The following is a 25,898-nucleotide window of genomic DNA, read 5'->3' on the forward strand; positions in this document are numbered from 1 at the left end:
TGCATTGTGCCTGAGGCAGCATGTGTGCGGAGGTGTATTGATTATTTTCTGTACCTGCACCAAGGAATGACTAGTGCTAAAAATAGCTCACCACAAACGGGACCACAGCATCAGCAGTATCCCCACAGCCCACAGGATGCCTACTAATCTCTAACGACTGGGCTGATCCACACTTAATTGCATTCGAATTAGGAGAGCTCCTGTAACACATGGGCAATTATAGTATAGGGAAACAAGCTTTACAATGTTACAGCTTTGCCTCATAATGACCATACCACCTTTCCTTGGTATATCAGGTCAGTGACTGCAAATAATGAAAAAATAATACATCAGAAGCTGAATATTTTATCCAATCTTATAGATTTTGAAGATATTATGAAAACACAAAGAATTGAGAAGATGAGTAAAGGTTAAAGTGTCTTCTTACCATTTCATACGACATAAAACATTATCGAAATGGTTTTTCCCCTCTCGCACAGTAAACGCAGCCAAAGAGGCCCCGGGCAAACAATCACTCTTCCCTTCCCTTTCCAAATGAGTTAGGAGACTGACGTGCTGAGTAGCTGTGCAAACAGCCCTTTATTCCCCTCAGCGGCACCTGTCTCCTACCCTGGGGACAGTGGGGAGCTCCATGAACACCATTTATTGAGGGAAGCACCACTGTTGAAACAATCCCCTCCAGACTGCTATTCTGCTACCATATGGCACACCTCTGTCTGTGTGCTCAGCCAAAACAAAGACACAGAGCTGCCACCAATAGCTGAAATCATTTTCTTTTCTTTGTACAAATTCTGTTGATTTTCAGGCGGCACCGCAGCTCATATCATGGGCACACAATACGCAATGAGAAAAATAACAGTGCCAACAAAATTATTTTAGAGCCACAAAAAATATCATCTCAGTATTTGGTTACATGGCTCTCAAAGTCTACCGATTTACCATTTACAAGTTCAGAAATTGGAGAGTGTAATATGTTTTTCGCAGTACAAATGCAGGATTTTCTGCCTATTTACAACTTGTCAATCACAGCAGTGAGAGGAATTTATTGATTTTTTTTTTTTATTCATGGTGTAAATGCCACAAGTTGTAAATTTAAAAGGCTTTCAGAAATTTGACTTTCACACTAGTGGACACAATGTTGTTATAGTTATTTTCTATGTATAGAAAATTTGGCCTTACTTAAGGTTTCAATTTAGGATTATTTTCATTATCTATTAATCTGATGATAGTGTTTTTTTAAGTCTAGTTTATGGAAATGTCACAAAAATAGTGAAAATAGCCATTACACATTTTGAGAACCCAAGGAGACATCTTCAAATGTCAAGTTTTGCCCAACCTTCAGTAAAAAATAAAAAGCCAAAATATCTTAAATTCAAAATAATATAAAATGCCATTTCTGCTTGATTACACGATGTAATGATTAATCGATGCAGTCCTGTCAATTGACTTACTGATTAATCAACAATTTTTTTCAGCTCTTGCTTTATTAATATCCAGACTGCAGTCCCTGAATGATCTCAATTTCATATTTGCTTTGAAAAAGACAAAATATAATACACACACAATGAAAGCAACTCTACTAACACCCCCTAGTTTTACATAACAGAGGGCAGGGGAGTACAGTTGATGGCTCAGAAGAAATCAGATGCTCTATTCAGTCTGTCATGACACAAATGCCCCCCAGAGAGACATGCACACTGACAATCACATGCACAACTGTTAAACCCTAAACCCCTGTCACTATTTGGCCTGAAAACCCATTTTAACCAAGGCAGCAATGCAGTTGTTCAATGCTTACGCTGTTCCTAATGTGATTTCCTTGTGCTAAAAGTGGGAATAGTCTCTTGCTACAATTACAAACATTATAGGGCAGAAAATGGAATTTTCCTGAACCAAATGAAAAGATGCCTATGACTGAGTCCTCTATGTATGTGCTCAGTCACCACTATAATCAGTGAGGCATACAGGCAAATAGAGACAGAGAGGAGAGGAGAGGAGAGGAGAGGAGAGGAGAGGAGAGGAGAGGAGCTGCCCAAATAACAAGTCTCTGTCTTGGCTTCTTGTCTAATATAGCCAGACACATTACCTAATGAACCAAGAATAATAAGAATGTTTTTCCTTAACTGATTTCTGGCAGATGTTGTGGCCAAAGCATCAGGGCACCTCGGAAATCTGTTGTGACACGCGGTGGTTGTCCTTGTCATGGAGACGCAGAACCTGGCTGGTTTTTAAGAGAGCCGGCTAATCCAAGACTGAACAGATGACTGAAATAAGACATTCCACAGGAGTAATTTAGTGAAGTAATGTAATAAAAGGTGTAAATTGCCTATGATTTCTCTTCGTGATCCTTTTACGTAAGGGCTATAATCTCACAGCATTACCAAGCCTCAATATGAGAGAAAGTGACAGCACTTTTATTATCTGGGTGCTGATATGCGCAAGTAGTTTATGAGCCTAAGCACTAACAACATGTTTGCCAACTGCAAATCTTCTTGCAAATCTTGTTTGACATTACCATCAAGACAGCCACAACACAACAGTGGCGTCAATGTAACTACCACACAAAACATACAAATTCTTCTAAAAAAAAGTCCACATTATACTATACTATACTACAACAACATAATGTGGTAAAATAAGATGATTACCTTACCAGAAAACCAAATATCTTGAAATTACTGATCTATTATGGCAAATGGAATCATCCACGTGAGAAAAGTAATCTTCTAATGCAACTGGCGGTGAAATGTTGCTGCAGCAGAGGCAGAACTATATTATCTGTTGACTGATTTATCAAGAATACTGTCATAAACATTACAGACCATAAATCCAACATTAGCAGGGACGTCAGAACATGTAGATACAGGTACGTGCCTTTTCCAGCAAGCATTAGAAAGCTGACACAAAACCTAAATAAAACTATGATTTGCAATGGAAGAGCCTTCACTCTCATCTATCAAATTCAATAAACAAATTTTATTACAACCTTTTCATGGCAACAGAAATCCCATGTTTTCGGGGGGCGGGGGGGGGTGCTGAATTGAACCAAAACCTGCATTGGACAGCTGGCTTTGCGACTGTGGCTTGTTGTGTATTTCCTCTGGCCAGCCTCTTTGTCTCCTGTGTGTGTTCATCTATCTCCTCTCTAGAGACACTCATCTCTTCTGACTGCTGAGCTGACACACACACAAAGGAAAAGGAGACTGATTGCATGCATGAATAGCTGTAAGTGTAATCTGCAGGCCCAGACACGTGGAACAACGGGAGCCAGCCAGGCCCTTTATTTGATTGTAAGATGGAATAAAACATTGACTGATGGATGACATAGCATGCAAATATATAGGCACACACACACACACGATGCAAACATACAGTACCTGACACACACATACACACACATACACAAATAATGACTCTCATAAAGCAACTCAGCCTGCCATCTATCTACCCAGTGGAAAACACAACAACTTCTCTGGAGGAAAATTATCCAGTGTGGGTGGCAAATTAGACTTGGATGAATTAAACATTCAGCGGGTGATTTTTCAACTCTAAATATCAAAAACAACCAGCCCACCTCATCTCAGCGTCTTATTGTACCAATACACATGGCTTTCATCAAGCCCCTCCGCTCTCTGCCTTTCTCATTTTTCACAAACAGGTTTGTTCAACTGTGTGTCGTGGCACACCTGAGTGAAAGCACGTATTGTCACTCTTTTGAACGAGGAGACAAAAGACAGTGAAGGAGAGAGTGAGTGAGATCCATGCAGAATGACGGACCTTGTACTCTCAGCGCGGCTCAAGTGGCCCTCTTCACAGGCACCCGAGCCACATCTGTATGAGGATGACAGGATCTCGTATTTCTCTTAGAGCTAGACACTCATTTGTCAGGATGTGAATGGCTTCCCTTAGTGACCATTTCTAGTATGATGCTCAAGATCAGCCACCTTCCTTCTAGTAAACAGCACAAAACTGCAAAAGACATTCTGCTTTTGTTTCACAGGAGATTAACATTTATGAATATCAAGCGGGGCATATTGAGGTAAATGGCTGCCAATCCTTTTTCATTTGTCAACGGTACAGTATTAGTATTGCCGTTAGTGTTTATGCATGCGCCGATGTCAAACAATGATAATTTGGCACTAAAGGGCTTAATGTGTGCCAACAAAACATGCTGATACCAGTGTGAATTCTTTGTCCTTTAACATCAGCGTGTCAGTTAAGAAGACTGGATTTGTACACATTCACAGTCCTCAGTAGTTTTACATTCCTGTTCTTCAGCTGCAGGGGAAGGTTCACTCTGACATCTTCATGCATATCAGTGCTGCACCCAGCTGTAACTGCATGGCACTTCTCATCAATGACGTGCTTTTGCTGACAAGATGCTTTTTGTTGATCTCACCACTCCGGGCAAACTAATATCTCAAGTGCCAGGACACCAATCATTATAAGTTATAACAAAAAAATAATAAAAGCATTATAGCAATTATAATAAAGTGTATTTAAATAGCACTTATCAATATATATATATATATATATATATATATATATATACACACATTTAAAGCTGCTTAAAATAGAACTTTCATGCACCATTCAGTCTGCTGCTTCTCAACCCTGTCTGCATGCTTTATGTTTTATTTATACATGACTCACTGTCTGGTGGAGTTAACTGTTTTTTTTAAACAGAGCAATGTATAAAGTGGACACTGACTATACACATAAATAGTGTTTAAATACTGCTCATATAAGGAGAATATAAGCTGTTACCAAACAGTAACTCTCAAACACAAAATCTGAGGGATCCACCAGCTCCTTATAGTGAAAGAATAAAAACTGACAAATTAGAATTTCACAAAATGTGTGAAATTATCCAGCCAACACAAAATCATGATTCCAGTCACATTAATATATGGTAAGTAATATCTTCTAAAGCTAAATCGCAGAGGGATTCCAGGAACCAGGAATTGAGCTGCCTTATGAAAATCAACTGAACCACAATCCCAGTTTATATGATCGCTGACGGCACGAAGCTTCCATCAACCTTGGAATAAGCCTTGGCCTGCCCGCTGAAAACAGCAACACAATCCCAACTCTATCATGAGCTGCGTGTTTCATTTCCCAAAGCACCAGAGCAAGAATACTGTTCACGGTATCTGGAAAATGCCTGGTTAAAGAAAATCAATATTAATCAAATAATGTTTAGTTATTGCATTTGTGAAAGCTTTCTTGTTTATTTGATGGGCAACAGTAAAGTAGGGACATGTATAATGGCACAGCAGATAGAAACTAGCCTCTGTCACTACACCGTTAATAACATAATAATCTAACGTACAAAAGATAACAGTAAATCATTTGTTTCTGTGAATAGCAGTGACCATACTGAAAACATAATAGGAGCAAGATCCCACAGAGCATAGTGAGTAGGTAAATCTGCTGAGGAGACAAACAAGACACCAGAAAATGGAGGAAAAGGGAGATGGAAGAAGGAGGGGAGGAACAGCAATCATTAGCTCAAAAAACCCTGCAGTGAGGCAAAACCACAAGCCTGACGATACAGTCGGAGAGAAAGAGAGGTGACCCGTGGAGCAGATGAGGGTGGGATGAAAGAGAGCAATAACAAAGACGAAAGGACAAATACTGTACGTCTCATAAATAAAACGCCTCCTTCTCTCTGCTGAAAAAAAAAAAAAAACTCCCTTGTGAGACATCAAACTTGAGTGACTCAATGAAGACTGAATTGGGAGTTGAATTGAAGATTGAATTAGTCTCTCTACCTCACTCTCTACAAGTTTTTCTCTGACCCTCTTTCACTGCTCTGTTGGTTGGCCGGCCAACAGAAGAGTGTCACGGCTGTCAGACCACGTCTGAGTTCAGCTCGGCACCTTGCCTGCGTGCTGATGACACCCACATTAGTATTAATCTCCATCACAAAGCAACTTTTGTGACGGCGTGCACAACCAAGGATTATGCACAAGTAACAGCATTGTTAGACTGACAGAGACAAAATATACTCATGCTGTGCTAAAACTTAAAGCATATTAAACAATACCCACATAGCTGATAAGAGAGTAACAATCTCAAATACACATATCTAATTCAGTAAATAAAGAATTCAGTTTGCTGTTGTCCAAACTAAATCCACAAAAAGTGCAGTTCTGCTGTTTTTCACTGCGGGTGTAACAGTACGAGCACATTCCTGTGTTTCCTCATTAGTCTGCAGAGGCACAGGGCCTTGAAGTACAGAGCAAGACAAAGGCTGGATTCTCTCATACAGCAGAGCGCCCCGAAGCCTAAAGACAAACAGGACCAGAGCGATGAGGAGGAAGTGGAAAGGAGAGCACAGAAAGTAAAATCCAGCACACTGACATTGTCTATTAGAACTTTTTCATGGCACAAAGGCCACAGGTACTGTTGAAAAATAGAGCAATCGCAGCATAATATTAATAAATAATTAGACTTCATTTCAATTTCAAATGGGAAAGCTGAAATCTATTTAGTAGACAGAATGTGCTGCGTAAAATCTCTGAAATTCAAGTTAAAGAGAAGCATTTCCTTTTCTGTATTTGTTTAGACACCATGGTAAATGGACTGCACTTTGATAGAGCTTTTCTAGTCTTATTGACCACTCAAAGCGCTTTATAGTTCATGCCAACACACACATTCATACATTGATGGCAGGGGCTGCCATGCAAGGTGCCAGCCTGCTCAACAGGAGCGATACGATGCTTCCTATCCAAAACGCCCCACAATGTTTGTATGCTCACCCATTCACACACACACACACACACACACACCAAGGCACAGCCATCGGGTTCAGCATCTTTCCCAAAGACACGTGGACTGGAGGAGCCGGGGATCAAACCACTGACCTACTCTACCTCCTGAGCCACAGCCGCCCATGAAATGAATTATTACACTTTAAATTACAAAATGATTTAAAAGCACATTTATTTTGTGCCCTCCATTAGCAGCTGTCTGCAAAGCTTCAATTAAGCATGCCGTGGTCCCAAAACAAAAACAGGAGAGCAGTTACACAACAAAAAATGGCTCTGCACAAAATGTAGCTCGTTATAAAACATAACCCAATATCCAATATTAACCAAGGCTGTTAAGCTGTCCCCCAACAGTAAATTTTGAGTCTAACATTGCAATTAAATTTATGTTTGATAACGAACTGCGCTCACAACTTTTTGAGGTCAGCGTTTGAAGACAGCTCTTATTTGATTAGCCATCTGGCTTGAGGTGGCGCATCACTCCTGCACATCATGACTGCAGGTTACAACCAACCGCCACTATCTGTAATTGATCAAAGCTTAACTCGACGCTGTTTTTCCTCTTTTAAATGAGTCATCTAAGGCTAGTCCTTTCTCAATTCCCATCAAGAGTTGCACTGCACTATGTAAACTCATTTATGAGGCCACTGAAGTACAGTAAATATCACCAACAAGCTGTGCAATCTGTTTGCACAACCATGGCTGTAGGCTATGTCCTTTAAAATGAACCTTGGCCTGATAGAGGAGTAGAATCATCAACCCTGCTCTTGTCTCATCCACTTCTCTCATTAGCAGAACAGTCCACACAGTGCTATGTTGCTCTGGTCGGGAAGTTTAATATTCATGTGTGCAGGTGGAGCATAACCTCAGGCCCCTCTCTGTTTCTCTTTGTCACACAATACATCCCAGACAGCACAATGGAGGGCTCAGCAGACTGCTACCGACACACTGACAGACTCCCTGCCTGCTCTCCATCCAGCACATACACAAACACACACACAAAGAGGCACTGGGGAATATGAGAGGGCCATTTGGTGAGACAAACCCAAACAAGCTCTGCACCCATATTTAGTGGCCTCTGCTTCCTGATAAGACCAGAGAGCTGATGACATTTCCGTGAGAGAAAAGTGAAATGTGTTTATGTGTGTGAGCTCATTTTTCAAAGGAGTGCGTAACAAAAGAGTCATTTGGCATCTCATCTTCAGCTAAGCTCTTTCATGAATCCCAGTAAGCCAATGCAGGTCAGACAGAGTTTAATTTCCCTGGAATATCAGAGCTGTGTGCGAGACAGCAGCGAAACACAAGGGTGAAGATTAAGGACTACATCCAAAGGCAGCAACAAAGCAGCGGCCCCTTTGCAACCTTGACATGATGCATCAGCTCTGTCATTATCAACAAGACGTGACTGATAGAGGGTAACTGGCGAGTGGCTGCTCCCACATATCAAATTCTCATGAAAGAGATTGGAGCGGGCTGCATGCCGGGTCTGTCCTGTCCTGCTCTGCTGTGTAGTTAGACGCTACAGTGACGTAATCCTTAATCGCGACCAGCCACGCCCCACAGGTTCAGCCAATCTGGATGCTGGCGAGCAGTGATGCTGGTAAATACAAGTGACGTCCTCCTGAGGTTACTCCTCATGAAACATTCAGACATAGCACACATTTTAATCATTCATATGAAGCATAGCAACAGTGTGTCAGCCACTGTGAGCTCTGAACACACACACCTGCACACTGACACACACACACACACACACTCAACCCTGGTAGACATACTGTATGCCTAGTGGACTTGGCGCAGGACACTTCAGAAGGTCGGGACAGTGTAAAGTCAGCAAAGACAGAGACCTGCGGTCACCAGGGATCTCTACAATGTACACTGGACAATGCAGCTAATAAAACAACATCTTTCTAATGATTATTTTGTCAACCATCATTGGTCTTATTTTCTGATTTGCAAAACAGACAAAATACAGGGAATCATTGAAAAGAAATCTTTGGAAATCAATTGCACTTAGAGCTAGGTATCAAACTTCAACACTTTTTTGATCTAACTGAAATGTGCTTGTAGTACGGAGTATTCAAAAAAAGGCAAGTATGAAAATCTGGCAACAAAAGTCTGTTCAAATTTGTAACAGCACAAACTAATTCTTTGATCAGAAAGTTCATATATATAAATCAAAACTTTACCAAATGTATACTACTTTATTGGGCAAAGTTCTTGTATGGCTGCTTGGTTTGTACAACATTCAAGATCTGAGAACTTTGGCGTGTTCATTTTTTTAAAAGAAATTTGTAGAAAAACATAACTTCTCTAAGTAAGGTATCAAACAAAGTGTCCCAGTAAACCATGACAGTGCACCAGTGAGCCATCATACACATCAGGATCCTGATACCAAAGCAGCTCAATGAAATCCAGCCATAATTCATTTTACACCTGTACTTTTCCTTCTGTGACACATCAAAATGTCTTCAGTGTTTAAGCTTATTAGTACCAAAGCTCTCATTTTGTATCTGCACTTGTGTTTAAATATTTTAAATGATACCCACACCTAAATGCACCTTCCAATTTTTTACATCTAGTTATTCATGTGAGCTTCAACAGCAAGCAAAGCCAAACATCTCCAATGTTGTCTGCCTTGTATATCTACAATGACAATGACATCACAGGAAGTAAAAGACCGAATGTATGTCAAGGGAACAGTGGGACAGTCAGAAAGATAGTTCTGGTTGAGATGGGACATCAGTAACCTCACCACCAGTGCCCTCCAATGGCATTCAGGGAATAAATTACCTTCCTGTGAGTGCTAACGGCCAAGTCTTTGTCAGGGCTTTTGGAAGGGGAATCCTGACCAGTGTGAGTGATCTCACATTTTGTTAGAGTAACTGTGGAGTCACCGTAGCAACAGCTGAGATCCTGGCACCCTGCTTCCTCAATACACACAGGCTCCCATCCCCCGGCAGTCTCCTCACTGAGACGTCAGCAGAACTTGTACTGCAGTGTCGATTGATTTTTTTTGTCACGGCAGTAGTGAAAGGGTAAAAAGTCCTACACTAACTCTTTGATTATCTTAGCATAGTTTTGCACCAGAATACACTTTTTTAACCTTTGTGTCATGCATTTAAATGAAACTGCCCCAAAAACCTGGTGGCTGTAGTTTCCTTAAACAAAAACAGTTATTAGAAAACCAATGGAAATCACAGGCTTTGCAGGGCGTAAGCTATAATTAACTCTGTATCTGGAATAGAGTGGGCCAGATTACTGTGCTGACAGCCATTCAATAAATCCGTAATTAATTAGAAGCAGCGCAACAAAACACTGGTGGTTTTTGGAATGCGTAAAAGCTTTACAGTACGGAGGGGGAAAGTACAATCTACGTCTTATATGATCACACTTTTACATTACAAGCACGTAGAGAAATAATCAAGTTAAAATATGAGAAAATGCAAATGGTATTGCAAAAAGGCAGCTTAAACACACCCTACTCTTTCTATAGGAAAACTGCTCAAAAAGCCAAGCAATCCTTTCAGGGATAAACAATAGTTTCCCCAAGTCTGCAGAAACGGTCTTTCTCACTGTCTTTCTGCCTCCTCCTCCCACACATGATACACAACACCTTTTTAACGATTCTACTTTGACAACAGACGCTTTAAAGAGTGGTGATCCAGAAGAAATATTGGCAACTCAAAGTGAAATAGCAGAAAATGTGAGGCTTCCTAATATGCACAAGCTGGGAGACAGAGCTTTTAAAAAGGCAAACACGGGATAAACAACCTGCATTTAGATGTCTCTTAAACTCATCAATAATGCACCTGACTAAACTAAATTAGAATAATATTTGAGTTTTGTTTCAGCAGCAAACACACAAACAGAGCTTTGCCATTTGCACAGGAGTCTATGCTGTACTTGCAGTGTGTGAATCTACCTGGTCTCGTAGTAGAAATCATTTTCTCTGCATGTGATTTATCTGTTAGTCAGACATGACAAAAACGCAAGGCACTGCTAATGTCTCAGTCTGACTCTGCTGTAACACTGCATTAAAACCAGAGCAGAAGAGGCCTACGGGCAAAAGAGGATTTCAGGCGCTCCCATCAACCTGCAACTAGATGAGTGCTATATCTACAGGGCTGTGTAATGATGAGTGCTCACTTTTTCCTCCTACCAAACATAGTGGTAAGATCTATAATTCATTAAAGCAAAACTTAAGTTCATGCATTACAACTGCCACTGCTTAAGAAAGACAGACACATTTTCTGTTCCTTATTTGAAAGCCTTCTGTGCCCCGATGCTTATCTTGTGCTTCTAATTTCTGCTGAAGGTGGCTTCATGGTGACGTTCTTGTCATTGAAGAAATTAATACCAGGTTTCAATGTCAGATAATAGAGACAAGCTAACCAAAGCCAGGGGAAAATCTGAACTTAAGGCCATTTTAGGGAAAGGGTCAGAGTGTAATGGAAACAGGTCTAATGGGAATAAAATCTCAGCACACTGGAAAAAGGATAGAAAGGTGAAAAAGAGAAAGACAAGGAGACAGAAACGAGTAGAGGGGGAGAGAGTGAGATTGTGAGAGACTCAGAATATATGACCTAATTATGCCTCTTACTTTGCATTCCCTAGTCTAGGTGTCCTGGTATCCTGAAGGAAGGGAAGGAGGGAGGGAGGGAGGGAGGAAGGAAGGGCAAAGTTTGAACTAAATGACAAACGTGTTCCAGCAGCTAGTGAGGTGGATTAGCATGCTCCCTCCCAGGGCCAGTTTTGGCAGGAAGATAGTCAGGATGCCAAACAGTCACGGCAAAGCTGGAGCTCTCTCCCTTCTTTCACTCTATTCCCCTCCTTCCACCCTGCTGACGTCAGCCACCCAGACCACGCGACTCTGCTGCAAACAGCACACCTGCTGGCTTCACAGTCCATCTGGTCCAGCTCCATCTCTGGCTCGGCTCTCCGTGCCGAAATGCAGGTCTGTTTGCAACCTGGGTACAATCACGAATCCCACAGTAATTGCAGTATCTATTTCACGCTTTCTTGTGGGAGAAGAGAGGAGAGATTGCAGTATGGTTTGCTGAGGACAACAGATATCAAAGTGACAAGAATCAGGCATGTCTGATTAATGTTTCATTGTTCCACAGACCGGATTAATGCTTTAAGGTGTTTACATGTTGCTGACTAGTCAGAGAAGTCCCCGTGGATTTCTTCACACCCCTTCCCCACAACCGTGCAGCATCCACAAAAGGAAAAGAATTGTCTTGTAATTGATGTGACAGGCCCTCTCACCTACTTCTGATGAAATCAGCATGAACATAAAACTGCACAATCATCAAAGAAAGGCTTGTAGTAGTGAGACAAAAGGAAGAAAAAGATGTCTTTTGATATAAAGGCCTAATCTTGTTTTTATCTTTAAAAGTGTTGCTTTAAATTACCATAATGGTAGCAATTGCCGTTTTATGGAGGAAAATGCTACACATGCACATAGATATCTAATATTATTCTATTCTAAATCAACATTTCATAGCACATTTTGGCTGTGCTTCCGCCAGTGTAGAGGCACATTGTGTAACTTTGCAGACATGTTCTCAAGAATGGAAACGGGATACCCTTTGTGCATTATTAATGTCAGAGGTTCAGAGCAAACTGCATGAGCAACAACACTAAATGATAACAATAGATTCCAACAAGCAAATGATCTAGCAACTACTTCAGGCCATAAAACAAACTGACACATCGAGAAATAATGCTGCCAAAGTGCCCTTTCAGAGTGTAATGTGCTTTTGGCATCCTTTCAACCTGTCTAATGTCTGTCCTACACAGCTGACGTCTCAAAGCCTGCCACCAAATTCACTGATATAGCGGGTCATGTGAGGCAAATACATCCACCTGAATCAGCCTTATGTTATTTTTTAATATGACAAAAATAACTCTACACATTTCTATTCAGGGTCTACAATTCCTCTCAGCAGACACCAGCAGGCACTTGCTGTTCCTCTTGCTCAGACACTGGCTCTTCTGTCTGCCAGGTTAGACACAATTGCAGCAGCTATTCAGTGCTCTGCGGAGTGAATTCACAGTGGCCCCGACAGGTGACTAACCTGAATGGTGCACGTATATTCCGTATCATCCAGCAGTCTGACGGTGCAGCTGTATTCTCGCTCAAGATTCCTGATGCTGCCACTCATAAATCGGCTCAACATCTTCTCAGAGAATCGCTGCTCTGCGTCTAAAGACCAGAACAAAAAAAAAACTCAACACCAGCGTGCAAGTGAATGTCACATTGACCACATTCCCCGGTCTCCTAAACGACCAGCAGCCACGGATTCTGCCGCCGAGGTGTGCACCATTGTCGTCCCGTTAAGTTCGCGTGCAGATGGCCCGTGCTAAAAGCAGAATCCGAGGATGCCCGCATCCAGATCCAGAGGCAGCTCAGCTGTGCTGTGTGTCAGTGGCCGAGCCGCGGATTATCTCTCACCATTCACCGCCGCCACTTGAGCAAGCGGGCGGGTCCCTATGAAAACTGACGTCAAAATGAACCAATGGGAGTGTGAGGCATCTTCTCGGCGCTTTAACATCCAATATTGTTTTTCTTACACCGCAATTTGTCCCGACAAACCCCTATCCAGGTCACTCTGGAAATATTTAAAATGTGCTTCTGTTTGTGAAATACCCTCCACAGACTTACAGCTAAATATAGAGCTATATTTTATTTATATAGCAAAACTACTACTGCAGCGCCTTACCACGTTTTTAACCAAAAGCTATGGTGATGAAATCCAAAATAAATGGAAATTATAAGTGTGATTAAGCCTGACAATATGTCAAATATTCCTTTGGTCAATATTAAGAAATACAGTTCAGGAAGCAATACCTGCCAATAATATAAAATATGTGTTTTGTGTGCTAACTGATTTTTTTGCAAAGGGGGCCAAACCATTCCAGGTTGATCTAAAATCATAACACTATAAATTTTTTTTAACTGGCAAGGTAAACCATACTGAGAGGAGGACATTTACTCTTCCTATACCATGATGAAGATTGGGTGTGTCTGACTGCCACCTGCAGGCCAGGCTGCATTAGTGCACTTTAAAAAAAACCGTAGTGGCCCCAATGTACTGTGCAAAAATAATCCGGTGGTGCTTGGCCCTTCGAGGGTTCTTGAGAAGAGTTGGAGTCCCCCAAAAAGTGAAAAGCGGTGTAATGTTACAACAATCAAAGTTCCATTATTTCTACTATAGTTTACAGCACGGTTATACATTATGATGGCATAAAAGCATTATAGTCTTGATTATAGGCCAAATGTATATCTATAAAATATAGGTTGCAAGGTCTATATTACAAATTTGACATAAAATTAGTTTATGTGTGTGTCGATGGTAGGAATAGTATCGCAACAGTGAATAACACACCCAAAAGGACAGTCCCATCAGATGTCTGCCGTGACCCGGATTCGAACCGGGGTTGCTGCGGCCACAACGCAGAGTACTAACCACTATACGATCACGGCGAGCTAGCGGGAACTGGTGCATTGGAAGGGGATTTTGTCTATATAAAGGATGAAGATCACTGTGCATGTATTTCTCTATACTTTGTGAGGTTGTCTACATGACAAAAAGGCTCAATGAAGCGGTACTTCGCTACCTCACTCTAAAGACAGATGTATCATGATGAATAGAACTCTAAAGAAGTGTATTTTACCAAGCCGACATTTAAAACCAATGTGCGTTTTCCAAGTTGCTGGCGAAGTAGTAATGTTGACGAGTGTATATGAGAGCTCTTCTTACATTAATATATCTTCTCGCATTGCTTCGTCAAACAGTTAGTTTGGTTCGTCATGACGTTCACTACGCTGCCCCGTAGCTAAACGGCACCCAACAATAGTTAACGTTAGTCTGTATGTATACACGTTTATCCCTTTACTTTTAAGACTATACTGAAACCACAGTAGCTGATATAGCTGATATGGTCTTAGCTTACTTACCATGATTGATCTTGATGTGACATAAAAGTCAATTTTGTGCAGTCATCCTTCAGGCTACGTGCTGTCGAGTATTGAGTTCAGACAATACTTTGAGGCACAATAACTATCATGTAATTTGGTTAAGTGACCATGCATTTACTTATTCACTTACTGTCAGTCAGATATTAATCAGAACAGCATACTTTAGCATCCTAACTTAGATTTCTCAGGTGTAACACAAACACCACAAATCTGTCTTCCATTAATACTGTAATAGAGCAAGATTTTAAAGGATGGGTTCACAATTTCTCAGGTCTATCTTGTGTGTAAGATTTAGTGGCATCTAGCGGTGAGGTTGCAGATTGCAACAAACTGAATACCCCTCCCCCTCACTTTCCAAGCGTGTAGGTGAATCTACCATGGAACTCGCAAAAATGCAAAAGGCCCTCTCTAGAATCAGTGTTTGGTTTGTCCATTCTGGGCTATTGTAGAAACATGGCGGTGCAACAATGGGTGCTTATGGATTTATGGCGAACTGGATACAGTGTCAGAGGCGGGGCCCGTTCAATCCTATGAAAATTGCTCAGTGGCACATGAAGCCAAAAAAGTTAAACTTCTTCCACATTGCGTCTGTATCTGTGGGGCCCATAGAGCAAGTGCACTGGTGATTTTCGCCAATCGAGCTGGCTACTTCTGGTTAAGCCCACTGGCTAACTTGAATGGGGATAAAACTATTCAATTGTGCGGCTCCTCTAGACTTTCGAAATGTGATCAAACCGAATGGATCAAATTCTGATAGTGAGACGAATCATTTCGCAGGGGTTGTGATGCTCAAAAAAAAAAGATCTGTTGATTTACAGACGCCTCTTTCACAATGTAAGCCGATGGGAAAAAGTCTTTTTGGGCCCAATAGCATCACATGACGTTGCAATTGCATGGTTTGGCTGCTATGTCAAATTGGCTTCAGAGCCCAGCGCTGGTCCTGGGGGCTTGGGCGGTCTCCATGGAAGAGGACCTGCTCCCTATGTAGATATAAAGGGTTCATTTTAAGCTGACAGAAACACAACAATTATTATTTTCATGGGATTATACAGTAATTAAAACATACTTATGAATATTATATTCCATTTCTGCCAAGTCCGTTCCGCTAGATGCCACTAAATTCTACACACTGGACCTTTGACACAATAGTCAGGTACCAAAATGAACACTGAAATAGGTTTTTCTTGCCATAATCATTCTTCCTTTCCATACTGGCCATTAAAAGAACTCTTCATAATGCACTTATAAAAGCCCTGACTGTTTTGATTAAAATTTCCAGGTACTTTGGAACCAGCGGAACTAATCTCATGAACTAAACTTGGAACTGAAAGTCCCTGTGGTGCAGTCCTGTTTGTGTTGCCACCACATCTGAGAAACCAGGTAGATCATGCAAATTAGACCCATGAGGAATTAAAAAATGACGGTGGCGCTTGAAATGTAGCATTCACACGCGAGGAAAATACAACAGATTTTTCCTGTTGTTTTTACTGTTGCATGAGATGGATACAATAAATGAATGAAAAGGAGAAATGCAGAGGAGGAAAATTAAACTGAAATTCTCCACAGTGAATCATCTGTTGAGTGTTTGACGGTTACTTATTTCTGCTTTAGAACGTAACCGCCATGAAACAATCAAAAAATAATGATTTGTTTCTCTCTCTTCTCACAGTCATCCTTCCGTGCAAAAATTGATTTAAAAGTTTTTTTCTGAAGCTAATACGAAGTTTCAGTCGTCCATGAGTCTAATATAGTTGATATCTTTCAGTGTTAGTCTTTTTAGTGCCAAATTCCCTTTTTGTTACTATACTTCCACCACAGCTCAACAGGGAAACAGTGTCCAAGGAAACACAAAGAGGGAATTTGATGCTAAGAAGACTGTAAATGTGGCAGATATCCACTTGATATGACTAACTAAGACTGCTGAAGTCTCATATAAGCTTCAGATAAACTTTTAAATACATTTTTGCACAAAATGACTGCATGGACACATTGTAGATTTTGGTCCTCATCACTTCCATTAAAAGCTGAAGTGAACCTACCCTTTAAGCTTGAATAACAGATTAGCATGTTTCAAAAGACTGACACTGAAATAGTGATGAAAGGTGTAGTTTTTATTAGATAAATTATTGACAGTAATTATAAATTAGGCTAGCCAGCTTGCCATTGAAAAAGTGTCATACACAAGTAATGTCTTTCCAAGTATTATACAATTTGTCATTAAATCAGTGCTGAGCAAAGTTAAGTGTTAATGTTTCTTCAGTGTTGAGCTAAGGATTGAAGGCTGGTGAAAACCAAATGCAAACTGCAGTCAAGTAAAGATGCATGATCAGCAATTGAGTAACTCCTCCTCACATCAGTAAAAACACATCAAATAATCAAATCTGTATTTACAATAATAGGACCAAAAGGGCCTTAATGTCCAAAAGTGAAGTCTTGTAGTTCATTCTCATCGTTCTCCTCAGGTTCGTTGCTCCTTGTAACTGCAACTTTAGCAGCACACTCTGCCTTTCTGGTAAAAGGGCGACATGGACCAGCCAGAGTCTGATGCAGCGGTGGTTTGCTGCTTGAAATGTTGCCCATAGTTTGAGCAGAAGCACCTTCTTGTTTGTAGGCTGTTGCAGGATTTCTCTTGTACAATTTACAGGATGCCACCATCGGCTTTCCTATGTCCACCTGTTGGCTTTCTGTAAGTCGCAGCCTATTTTCCGTGTGAGTATAGTGTAAATCCACCTTGATGACCAGCGATTCCTAGCAAAGAGAAATGACAGACAAAATACATTTATTTTACAGACTGTCTTGCAAAGACTTGCTTTGTTTTGAACTGAAATAACCCTTCAAGGATACAGCACAGGGAGACATATCAATGAGTGCATACCTTAAGCTTTTGAAGAGCACAAAGTCGCAGAGTACAGTCTGGGTTATCAGATGACTTAAATAGTAGAGAGTCCATCTCCTCTGACCTGCCAGGGCCGGAGAATGTGTCTTCCAATAGCTAAGAATTCAGAACATAAAATATTTCATCAGCATCATTAGTTTTTGTCAACCAACTATATCGGAAAACTATAAATATTTTCTGCATTTACAATGTCTTGGCACTGAATCACTGCTCTAATGCACTGCAATAGAAGCCTTAAAAAACAACCACTAGATGTCAGTATGGACCAAGAAAGCATGGATGCCTCATACTAAGAAAAGTCTACCGGTTCACTGTTACTACTTCCTGCTTTCACTGTGGTTGCAGCAGACTGGAAGATGGAAGTCTATATATGGGCAAGACTTCCTCAAACATGTGAAACGTGGGGGTGAATGGTCATCGTTGAAAAAAATTCCTGCTGGCTAATGGAAACTGACAGCGTGTATGGTGAGTAACATGGAATTTATGATGGAGATAAAACTTTCCATTTTTAAGCCCAATGTTGAGTTCATAACCTCTTCATATCCATAGATGAAGATTATACTTTTTTTTTTTTTTTTTAAACCTATAGTGTGTTGTGTGTCATGTCACTGTATAGAACGCTTGTGGTTCCTATATGGATGACAATAAAACTTGACAGGATGTCTGATAGTTTTAAGTGAAAATTAATATTTACAGGTATGCTGCTCAGAGTGATGGTGCAGTCCTGGGTTCGGGGGCCTTTAGTCTTCAAAGTGGCAAAAGCTACCAAGATATTGGAGAACAAAGCCGAGAAGCTGACTTCCACTTCTACTCCGCAAAGAAACATCAGCCGCTTCTTCTGTGGCAGCTCTGAAAAGAGATATTAGGAAGTTTGAAGAAATTTTTTAAAAAAATAACAGGATCTCAAACTGTTTATGACTGTACTTTTTATTATTCTGCGGTATTAAATCTCTGAGGTAAAGAAGCTGACTTATCAAAGCTATTAATAAACCACATTAGGGACTTTTAGCTACTGTTAATTCAAACCGCAGATTTTTATCTTTCATCTAGTCTGGAGGAGATTCTCAGATTAGATCTTGTAATAACAATATTCTGTTTAAAATGGGATCAAGTACATTTGAGGAAGTTATTAAGTTTCAAAAAAACAACTTCCTTCCATCAAACAGGAAAGTATACTTAATGAACCAGTAAGATGAAACAGTTCCCTCTTTTGATTTTATCACAAACAATGAGTTGAATTTTTGAATGGTCCTGAAAATATCACATTAAACCACAATGTCTGCACTTACGTTGTCACACGCTGTAGTGTGGGAGGTGTGAGGAAATTGAACAATACAATTTCTCTCTCTCATTCATGGTAAAAACAGATCAAGGAATGGAATCATGCTTTATTGGGGATGGGGGGTGGGGGGGGGGGTAAACGATATTTGATAGGTTGCTATGTGTCACATACCCCGCCATTAACATAATATGACCTGACATTTAATAATAAACATTTTTTATAGTTTGGAGACAATTTCCCCAACTCACCATTTGCTTGTCTCCAGCAGACATCTCTCAGGTGTAGTTCCCTTGTGTGGCCGGTGGTCCAAACTGGATCTGCAAGGGATCGAGGTTCCTTTAGGGTGTGTTTGATCTCCACCGCCTGCTTGCCTGTGACCAGAGGGTCTCTGCCTAGATCTGGTGTAGAGAGAGGGAGAAAAAAAAATACAGGTAAATAATGACGCCTGTAAGATCAGAAGACAAAACTTTACAGAAAATTCACACACAAATTTCCAGTTATGTTTCCATAGAAAGTCTTTACAAAATCTTTACCAACTAGAGTGCCTGTGCATTTGCACTGTTTTGAATAATGTGGAGCTGCCTGAGTTTTGCAATAGCAGGGAGTGGGTTTTAGAAAAATGCATCAGATTCACATGGCTGACTTTGAGGAACTTAGGGAAATTTGAAAATAGTTAATAATCACAGTAATTGACTGGACTAAATGAGTTTTGGAAAAAACCTTTCTGACAAGAGTCAATACTTTACACGCAAACATGAGTAATTATTAAAAAGGTTAACAGAGTGGCATGGCTGGCCAGAAGAGAAAGAAAATGATAGTGAAACCATGTTCAAATAAGTTGATATAGATTTATGCTTGGCTTTTGAGAAGATTTGGCAGTTCATCATTAACATCTCTTTTTCCATTTCTAAATAAGTTCCAGACAAGATGAGCAGATATAAAGTAAACTACATTAGAGGACTGGAAATTTCTGAGCTAATGCCCATAAATCGGCTTTCAGATTTAAAGAAGCCAAAAGTAAAAGTTATAAAAACCTGTTGTAAACTGTTCATAAGCACACATACACACGCAGTGCTGTCAGCAGGGCACTCTGTCCTGATAATGCGTATTTGTGAGTGAACCCATGAGAGCAGTAGCAGGGGGTGTCCAAACGGCAGAGCAGCTGTCTTGCACTCTGCAGCTCTCAAGTTTCTTGTTGTTCTCTAGCCAACAGTGTGAATTTCCAGAGAATGAGGTCACATGCTAATGGTACCTCGAAAAATTATTCTACCAGGGACCCATCAAACAGACAAACACACTCTCAAGACTGGACAACTTGATAACTCCCCACACCTGCTCAGTCACAGCTATACTCACAAGTCCTGAGTAAAAAAAACACTAAAACAAGTTTCCAACAATTATAAAATTTGTCTGTAGTCCACCCAGCACACCCAAGAACAACCTGTTCCCTTCAGATCCGTTTACCCTGGATCTGTAATAACTGTCAGCCTATTGCATGGATGGAAGTAATCCAGATGTCCACTCCCATACTGAAATCACAGCATGGTCCGAAAAACTACAGCTATCTTTGTTGCAGCATCATTTTAGATTTGTTCATAGATTGATATATTTTAGAGTTATCATAGTGTTCTCAAAAAACAAAACAAAACCACAGCTTTGTTTGAAATACTTACCCTCAGACACCTTCTCTAAGACATGTGTGACTTTCTCAGACTGTAGGATGTGCTTGTTCAAGTACTTAGTGAAGATTCCAGTGCTCTTTCCCCCATCCTGGACCTCAAAAGCCTCAGCATCTTCACATCTACATTGGTTAATAATAAAAACGTTATACAAACACTGTTCTAATGTCATAGGTCAATAATAATTGCACTTGCATTGGTAAATGAGTTGCTCTGGGTATCAGTTTCTGTATTTGTAATTAAAAGTACATACGTGGCATAACCATAAATGGTATTCCCACTGGGTTTCAATGGCATGATGGTTGACGGTATGCAGTGCTGGTTGTACCTAAAAGTAAAGTACAGGTTTTAGAGGGACAAATTGATTGAACTAAATCCAGACAATTTATTATGACAAAATAAACTGATGTTGATATAATAGATAACATATTTATAACATGTGTAATAATCAGTTTAACATTATATGGGAACATTTGTCCCTGTCATCTTTAAATAAAAACAGATATTGGTTATTGCACCTACCATTTTCTACAGGTATCCAGTAGGATTACGCTCAGCGCAGTCCGTCTTTGTTGCATGCCTAGCATGACCCTCTGCACACAGACACAGTTTTCAGGTCGGTACGGTTGTGGAGCATCAACAGCTACCAAGTAATTCCTCCCAGCACGCTCGTACCCATGGCCCGCATAGTAGAAAAGGCCTGTCAAGTGTGATGAAACACACAGTTAGTTACTGCTGCAAGACCGTCAGATTTGTAATCATCCCAGGATCAATATGAAAAGTTTGAGGCATCTTCAGAAAGATCGCACTGAGGCAAAATGATACCTGAGGTCTGTACAGTCTGATATGTTTCAAAACACATATGATTCTCAATTTTCTGTCTTTGTTTTTGTTAACAGCAAAAGAAAGTAGGAAGTAATAACAGAGAGTGTCATTCTGATACAGCAAGACATTTCACTTATCTTTGTTTTTACTTTATAATCAACAACAGCTCTATGATTAAAATGTACTTTTGTACCTGTCCACCGTTTAATAACAGTAGTGGCTCCGTATCCCTGAATAATGTGACAACTTGAGTTGTTGAAACTATATCCTCCAGTTATTAGTCACAAAATGTTTTCATACACTACAATGCCATTTACTTTTTTTTGTTCAACACTGTATAACTGACACGTTCAGAAAGACAAAGTTCAGTAGACCATGTGGATTGTTTGCATGATTGCCATTTACCCTCTAGAAAATACAACAAAAATCTACCCTTGTTACAGGCATTCAGGAAATGCCAATACATGACAAGCAGTTTTAAACATGCTTCTTTGCCCCTTATCCTCCCACACAGCCACACATGCGTATGAAGATATATAAACCACTGGCAGGTTCATTACCCATGACAAGTGGACAAGAAGAGATAAGGGCCACAAAACACGACAAAGGAAGTTACAGGGCTATATTTCAGATCACACTAAAATATTTTAATTACTATGTAAGCAAGGACAATATTAAAATTGGGAAATTCCAGAATCAAAGATGAATGTAGTTAATCTAGAGAAAAATAACTTGTAGGAAAATTATACTCACCATAAACTCCTCTGTCGAGGAGCTGAATGAACTTGTCAATTGCAGCCAGCATCTCCTCCATGGTGAGATCCAGCAGAGAAACCACTCTGAAGCCAAGCTGCTGCAGGAGGTTGGCCAGCTCATGTACATCCATAACGGGGGCCATCAAACCGGGGTGGTTGAAGTAATTCAAGTTGCCAATAAGTAGGGCAACTTTATCCGTGGCTAAAACAAAAAGTCAAAGTAGAGTTCTATTTATAGCAACGGGAGGAAATTCTAATACATACCGTGATAGTTTTCCTCTCTAGCACAAATAGCATGAGTTGACACAAGAGGTTTTTTTTCCCATTAAACTGTACCTGTGAGTGCTGCACGAGGAAGTTGATCATTTTGCACTAGAGGATATGAAACAAGAAGCACAAAATCAGCATTTTTTTTCAACACAAATCTATGACTTTCTATGACCCAGATCATTTAGGGTGTTACAATTAAACATCTTTTCAGTATTTTTTTGTGATATGCACTGTACATACCACAACATAAGTTACATAAACACCAAACAGGAGAAACACTGCAACAACTAGTTTCACTTTACATCACTTTCCTGTTGTGTGTCTAAGGCTTGGACCAAATACTATTTGGAGTCTGACAACTTCCTTTTTATTCAGTAGAAATGGGAAAGTACCGTCAGCATAATGGAAACAACTTAAAGCCCAAGTGCTAAATCAGAAGAATGACAGAAGGTAGAGAAAATCTTTTCATCTGAAACAGAGGAAGTTAAGTCAGAGGAAAATACGGTGCTAGCCTTGGGAAAAGAGTGACTTTTAAGTCAATAAAAGTAGTTTCATTTATGACTTACCAATGTCAACATCGACTGGTTCAGTCCAGGTCTCCTGTAGCACGTTAGACACCGAGCACAGGTATGATCCTCCATGCTCAGCTGTGGCACAGTCAATCTACAGATACCACAATAGATCATATTTTTAGCATTGATTGTCTCTGTGGCTTCAAATTTAACCTTTGGCAAAATATTAACCACATTTTCTAAATAAATTACATGGTTGGTGGAGGGTGCATGATTCAGTGAAATGACACAGTAAATATAGCACAGTGTAAACAATCACTATCAGCACTGAGGTAAGTAAACACTCGCCTGTCATCCTTCCTTACCTGGAGCGTGTCACTAGTCTTGTCCAGCAGTGGTTGCCCATTTCTGTACCACTGATAGTGTGGGGCCGGTTTGCCGAAGGCGGCACAGCGGAGTGTAAGTTTTGCAGCTTGTTGGACTATCTGGGGTTTAGGGTTGACAGCGATGTGGGGCTCACCCTCCCATTGCAATGGCAAACCTGATGATGGTTGGAAAGAAAGGTATGGAGATTCAAACCCACATAGATATCCATAGAGCTTAGTCATTACCCTCTGAGGCTGTGTCACAAATATGCAAAACCACAAAAATTACGACGACACAATAGAAATGATTAAGGAGGAATGCATAATGCATACCTGATTTATCAATGTCCAGCACCTTCACTTTCACCCAGTCACTGAACACGCAGTTACAAAAATTGTCATTCACTCGGCAAACAAAGAGCTGAGTATTTTGAGCTTTGATGGTCAGGTCTGCATTAGTGCCACCACGCACCTATAAAACAACAACAACAACAAAAAGAATACCTATAACTTGGCATAGAAACATTCACAGCGATTTGGGAATAAGTAAGTGCTTAAGATCACTGCAAGTCTGTGTCAAAGATCTTCTGTAACATTTTTTAAGAGAGATTTGAGCACAAGAATATACTGCATATGAAATTCACTACACTTTTCATACACTGTAGACGTTATTTCTCATAAAAGACTTGAAATTCCATTTAAAATGATTGAGAAGGGTGTTTTAAAAGCTTTAAATGGGAGTATTGTAATTTAATGTTTCTGGTAACTCATACACAAACACAAGTAAAACCGACATACCTCGTCCTTCTCAGTGAACCACTGGTAGTGCAGGATACCTGAGCCCTCAGCACGGACACTCAGAGTCACTTTGTGTTTCACAGGTACACACACATTAACAGGATGGCGCACTATGACAATATCTAGAACAAATCAATTGAGAATCTCAGTCATCTGAAATCACAGTGCGTAGTCTCTGTTTTGAAAAAGTAACACTCGCCATAATTACAACATACCTCTGATCATTATTCGGCAGGGTTTGGGGCGGGATCCGGTCATTAGTACATTTTCCTCTTTTTATCGGCAAGTTTTCTTTTGCTGAGACACACAAAAACCAGAATGTAAGAAGCTGAGTCAAAGTTTAAAATTAGTATTTTTGGATCACTCGCAATAGTGCCGCCCCAAATGGAAAAACTAAGAAATTAATAACATTAAGAAAACACTGAAATTGGTTCAACGTCCAAGCCACCACGAAATGGTCATTTCTTGTCAAAACAGCGTAACTGTTCACGGCAGTGTACTAAACTGTAGGCTATGTTAAATGTGCTATTTTAACAAAAACATTGTGTTAAAAATGACCCATGTTTAAGTGCATACCTGCCGTCAGCCTCGTACCAGTTGTGTAGCTGTCGGACCTTAGCCAGAGTATGTTTTCCTCTTCACAATATTCATAACTTAAATTAAATCGGAGTAAACTCTTCCCCTTTCCCGGAACGAGGCAGCATACACACACATTACCGTTAAGTCTATAATATAGACGCATCTCATAGAAGATAAAGAGTATTACACCCCAGCCACATCGCAAAAACATAGACATTTATTTTAATTCTAAAGCAAAAACATGTCACAAATTGAAAAAAGACGTCAGAACAGACGAACTGTGTCCCGTTAAGCGGCTAATGTAAGGGAGATGCATGTAGAGCCTCATTTCCTGACATTACGGTAATAAGCGAGTTGGCTCTTTTTCAGGTGCACTGCAATGTCAGGCTGAGGTTGAGTGTTGCAGCAAGGAAGTTAAAATATGCCTTCAAAACTGGACAAACTTGTACTAGGTTGTCACTGAGGTAGAGAAACCTTAGGCTAGATATAGCAGGGTGTGAGTTAAAGTAATGATATGTTCGTACAATGTATACATTTCGTCATACATGACATTCACATGCATAATGTAAAATACGGAGTACATTCTTAAAAGGTCTCATTGAAGAAGGCTAGCACAACATTATACATTTTAACACAGCATTATGTGTTATCATAAGTAGTTCCCTTCTTGATCCCTTCTTGACCATTAATTAAGTGTTAAATGATATAAAATATTTCCAAATACCATGATTATTTATGCTTTATTTGTATCATTCATTTTTTGTATACATTAAATAGCCTATGAAGGTCTTTTATTGGTTATTTTGACTCCCATTTCACATTGCAGACATATACAGTAGGTATGCATATATTACTATATAAGTATATGGCTTTTTTGTACAAAAAATATATTTGGATAGATATTTACCAAGATAGGCAGCAGAGAGTTATAGGTAAACAACATAAGACAGACAACACAAATTATGCCACAAATCTGTAATACAAGATACAATTATTACATCATGAATACAAATTTCTAACACAATCAGATAAAAGATTGTATCCTAGAAACAACCTAAACAGCACCTTAAACAACCAAGGGGCTATCTAAAACCGCTTCTAAAATATGCTTACGTCATTAAATCAATGTGTAGATTTCATCAGCTGGGCCTGTTTTTGTCTAATTGATGTGAAATGT

General features: G+C 40.1%; 2 protein-coding genes and 1 non-coding gene across 4 annotated transcripts in view; all 3 read right to left on the bottom strand.

Annotated features, from left to right (window-relative positions):
- Positions 1–15,057, bottom strand: part of LOC137183027 (novel FERM domain containing protein) — a 62,242-nt gene extending 47,185 nt beyond the window's left edge. The window contains exons 1-2 of one of the 2 annotated variants that reach the window (XM_067589745.1): positions 14,740–15,057; positions 12,857–12,984 (exon numbers count right to left, since the gene is read on the bottom strand). In XM_067589745.1, coding sequence (XP_067445846.1) covers positions 12,857–12,958 — 102 coding nt within the window. In that variant the 5' untranslated portion in view covers positions 12,959–12,984; positions 14,740–15,057. The remainder of the gene's footprint in view (positions 1–12,856; positions 12,985–14,739) is intronic. The other variant, XM_067589746.1, reaches the window with a different exon arrangement.
- On the bottom strand, positions 14,194–14,265 carry trnah-gug (transfer RNA histidin (anticodon GUG)). The gene has a single exon. It is a non-coding gene; the product is annotated as a tRNA-His (tRNA).
- Positions 15,058–16,856: 1,799 nt separating the features above from the next.
- On the bottom strand, positions 16,857–24,842 carry malt3 (MALT paracaspase 3). The gene is made up of 15 exons (XM_067589748.1): positions 24,719–24,842; positions 24,358–24,439; positions 24,143–24,264; positions 23,678–23,816; positions 23,345–23,520; positions 23,034–23,130; positions 22,534–22,569; positions 22,196–22,399; positions 21,140–21,317; positions 20,871–20,945; positions 20,612–20,739; positions 19,187–19,336; positions 18,351–18,505; positions 17,636–17,752; positions 16,857–17,508 (listed from the first exon to the last, which is right to left on the bottom strand). The coding sequence occupies exons 2-15, from the start codon at positions 24,398–24,400 to the stop codon at positions 17,173–17,175; spliced, it is 1,956 nt and encodes a 651-aa protein (XP_067445849.1). The 5' UTR covers positions 24,401–24,439; positions 24,719–24,842; the 3' UTR covers positions 16,857–17,172.
- Positions 24,843–25,898: the final 1,056 nt, after the last annotated feature.

This window comes from Thunnus thynnus, chromosome 5 (genome assembly GCF_963924715.1).
Source record: "Thunnus thynnus chromosome 5, fThuThy2.1, whole genome shotgun sequence".
NCBI lineage: Eukaryota > Metazoa > Chordata > Actinopteri > Scombriformes > Scombridae > Thunnus > Thunnus thynnus.

Excerpts from the sequence above, each read along its gene's own strand:
- malt3 (XM_067589748.1), bottom strand. The coding sequence starts at position 24,400 with ATGACCGGATCCCGCCCCAAACCCTGCCGAATAATGATCAGAG. Across the intron at positions 23,521-23,677 it reads GCTGGACATTGATAAATCAG|GTTTGCCATTGCAATGGGAG; the intron begins GTATGCATTATG and ends AACCATCATCAG. Across the intron at positions 19,337-20,611 it reads CTTAGAGAAGGTGTCTGAGG|ATCTAGGCAGAGACCCTCTG; the intron begins GTAAGTATTTCA and ends TCTCTACACCAG.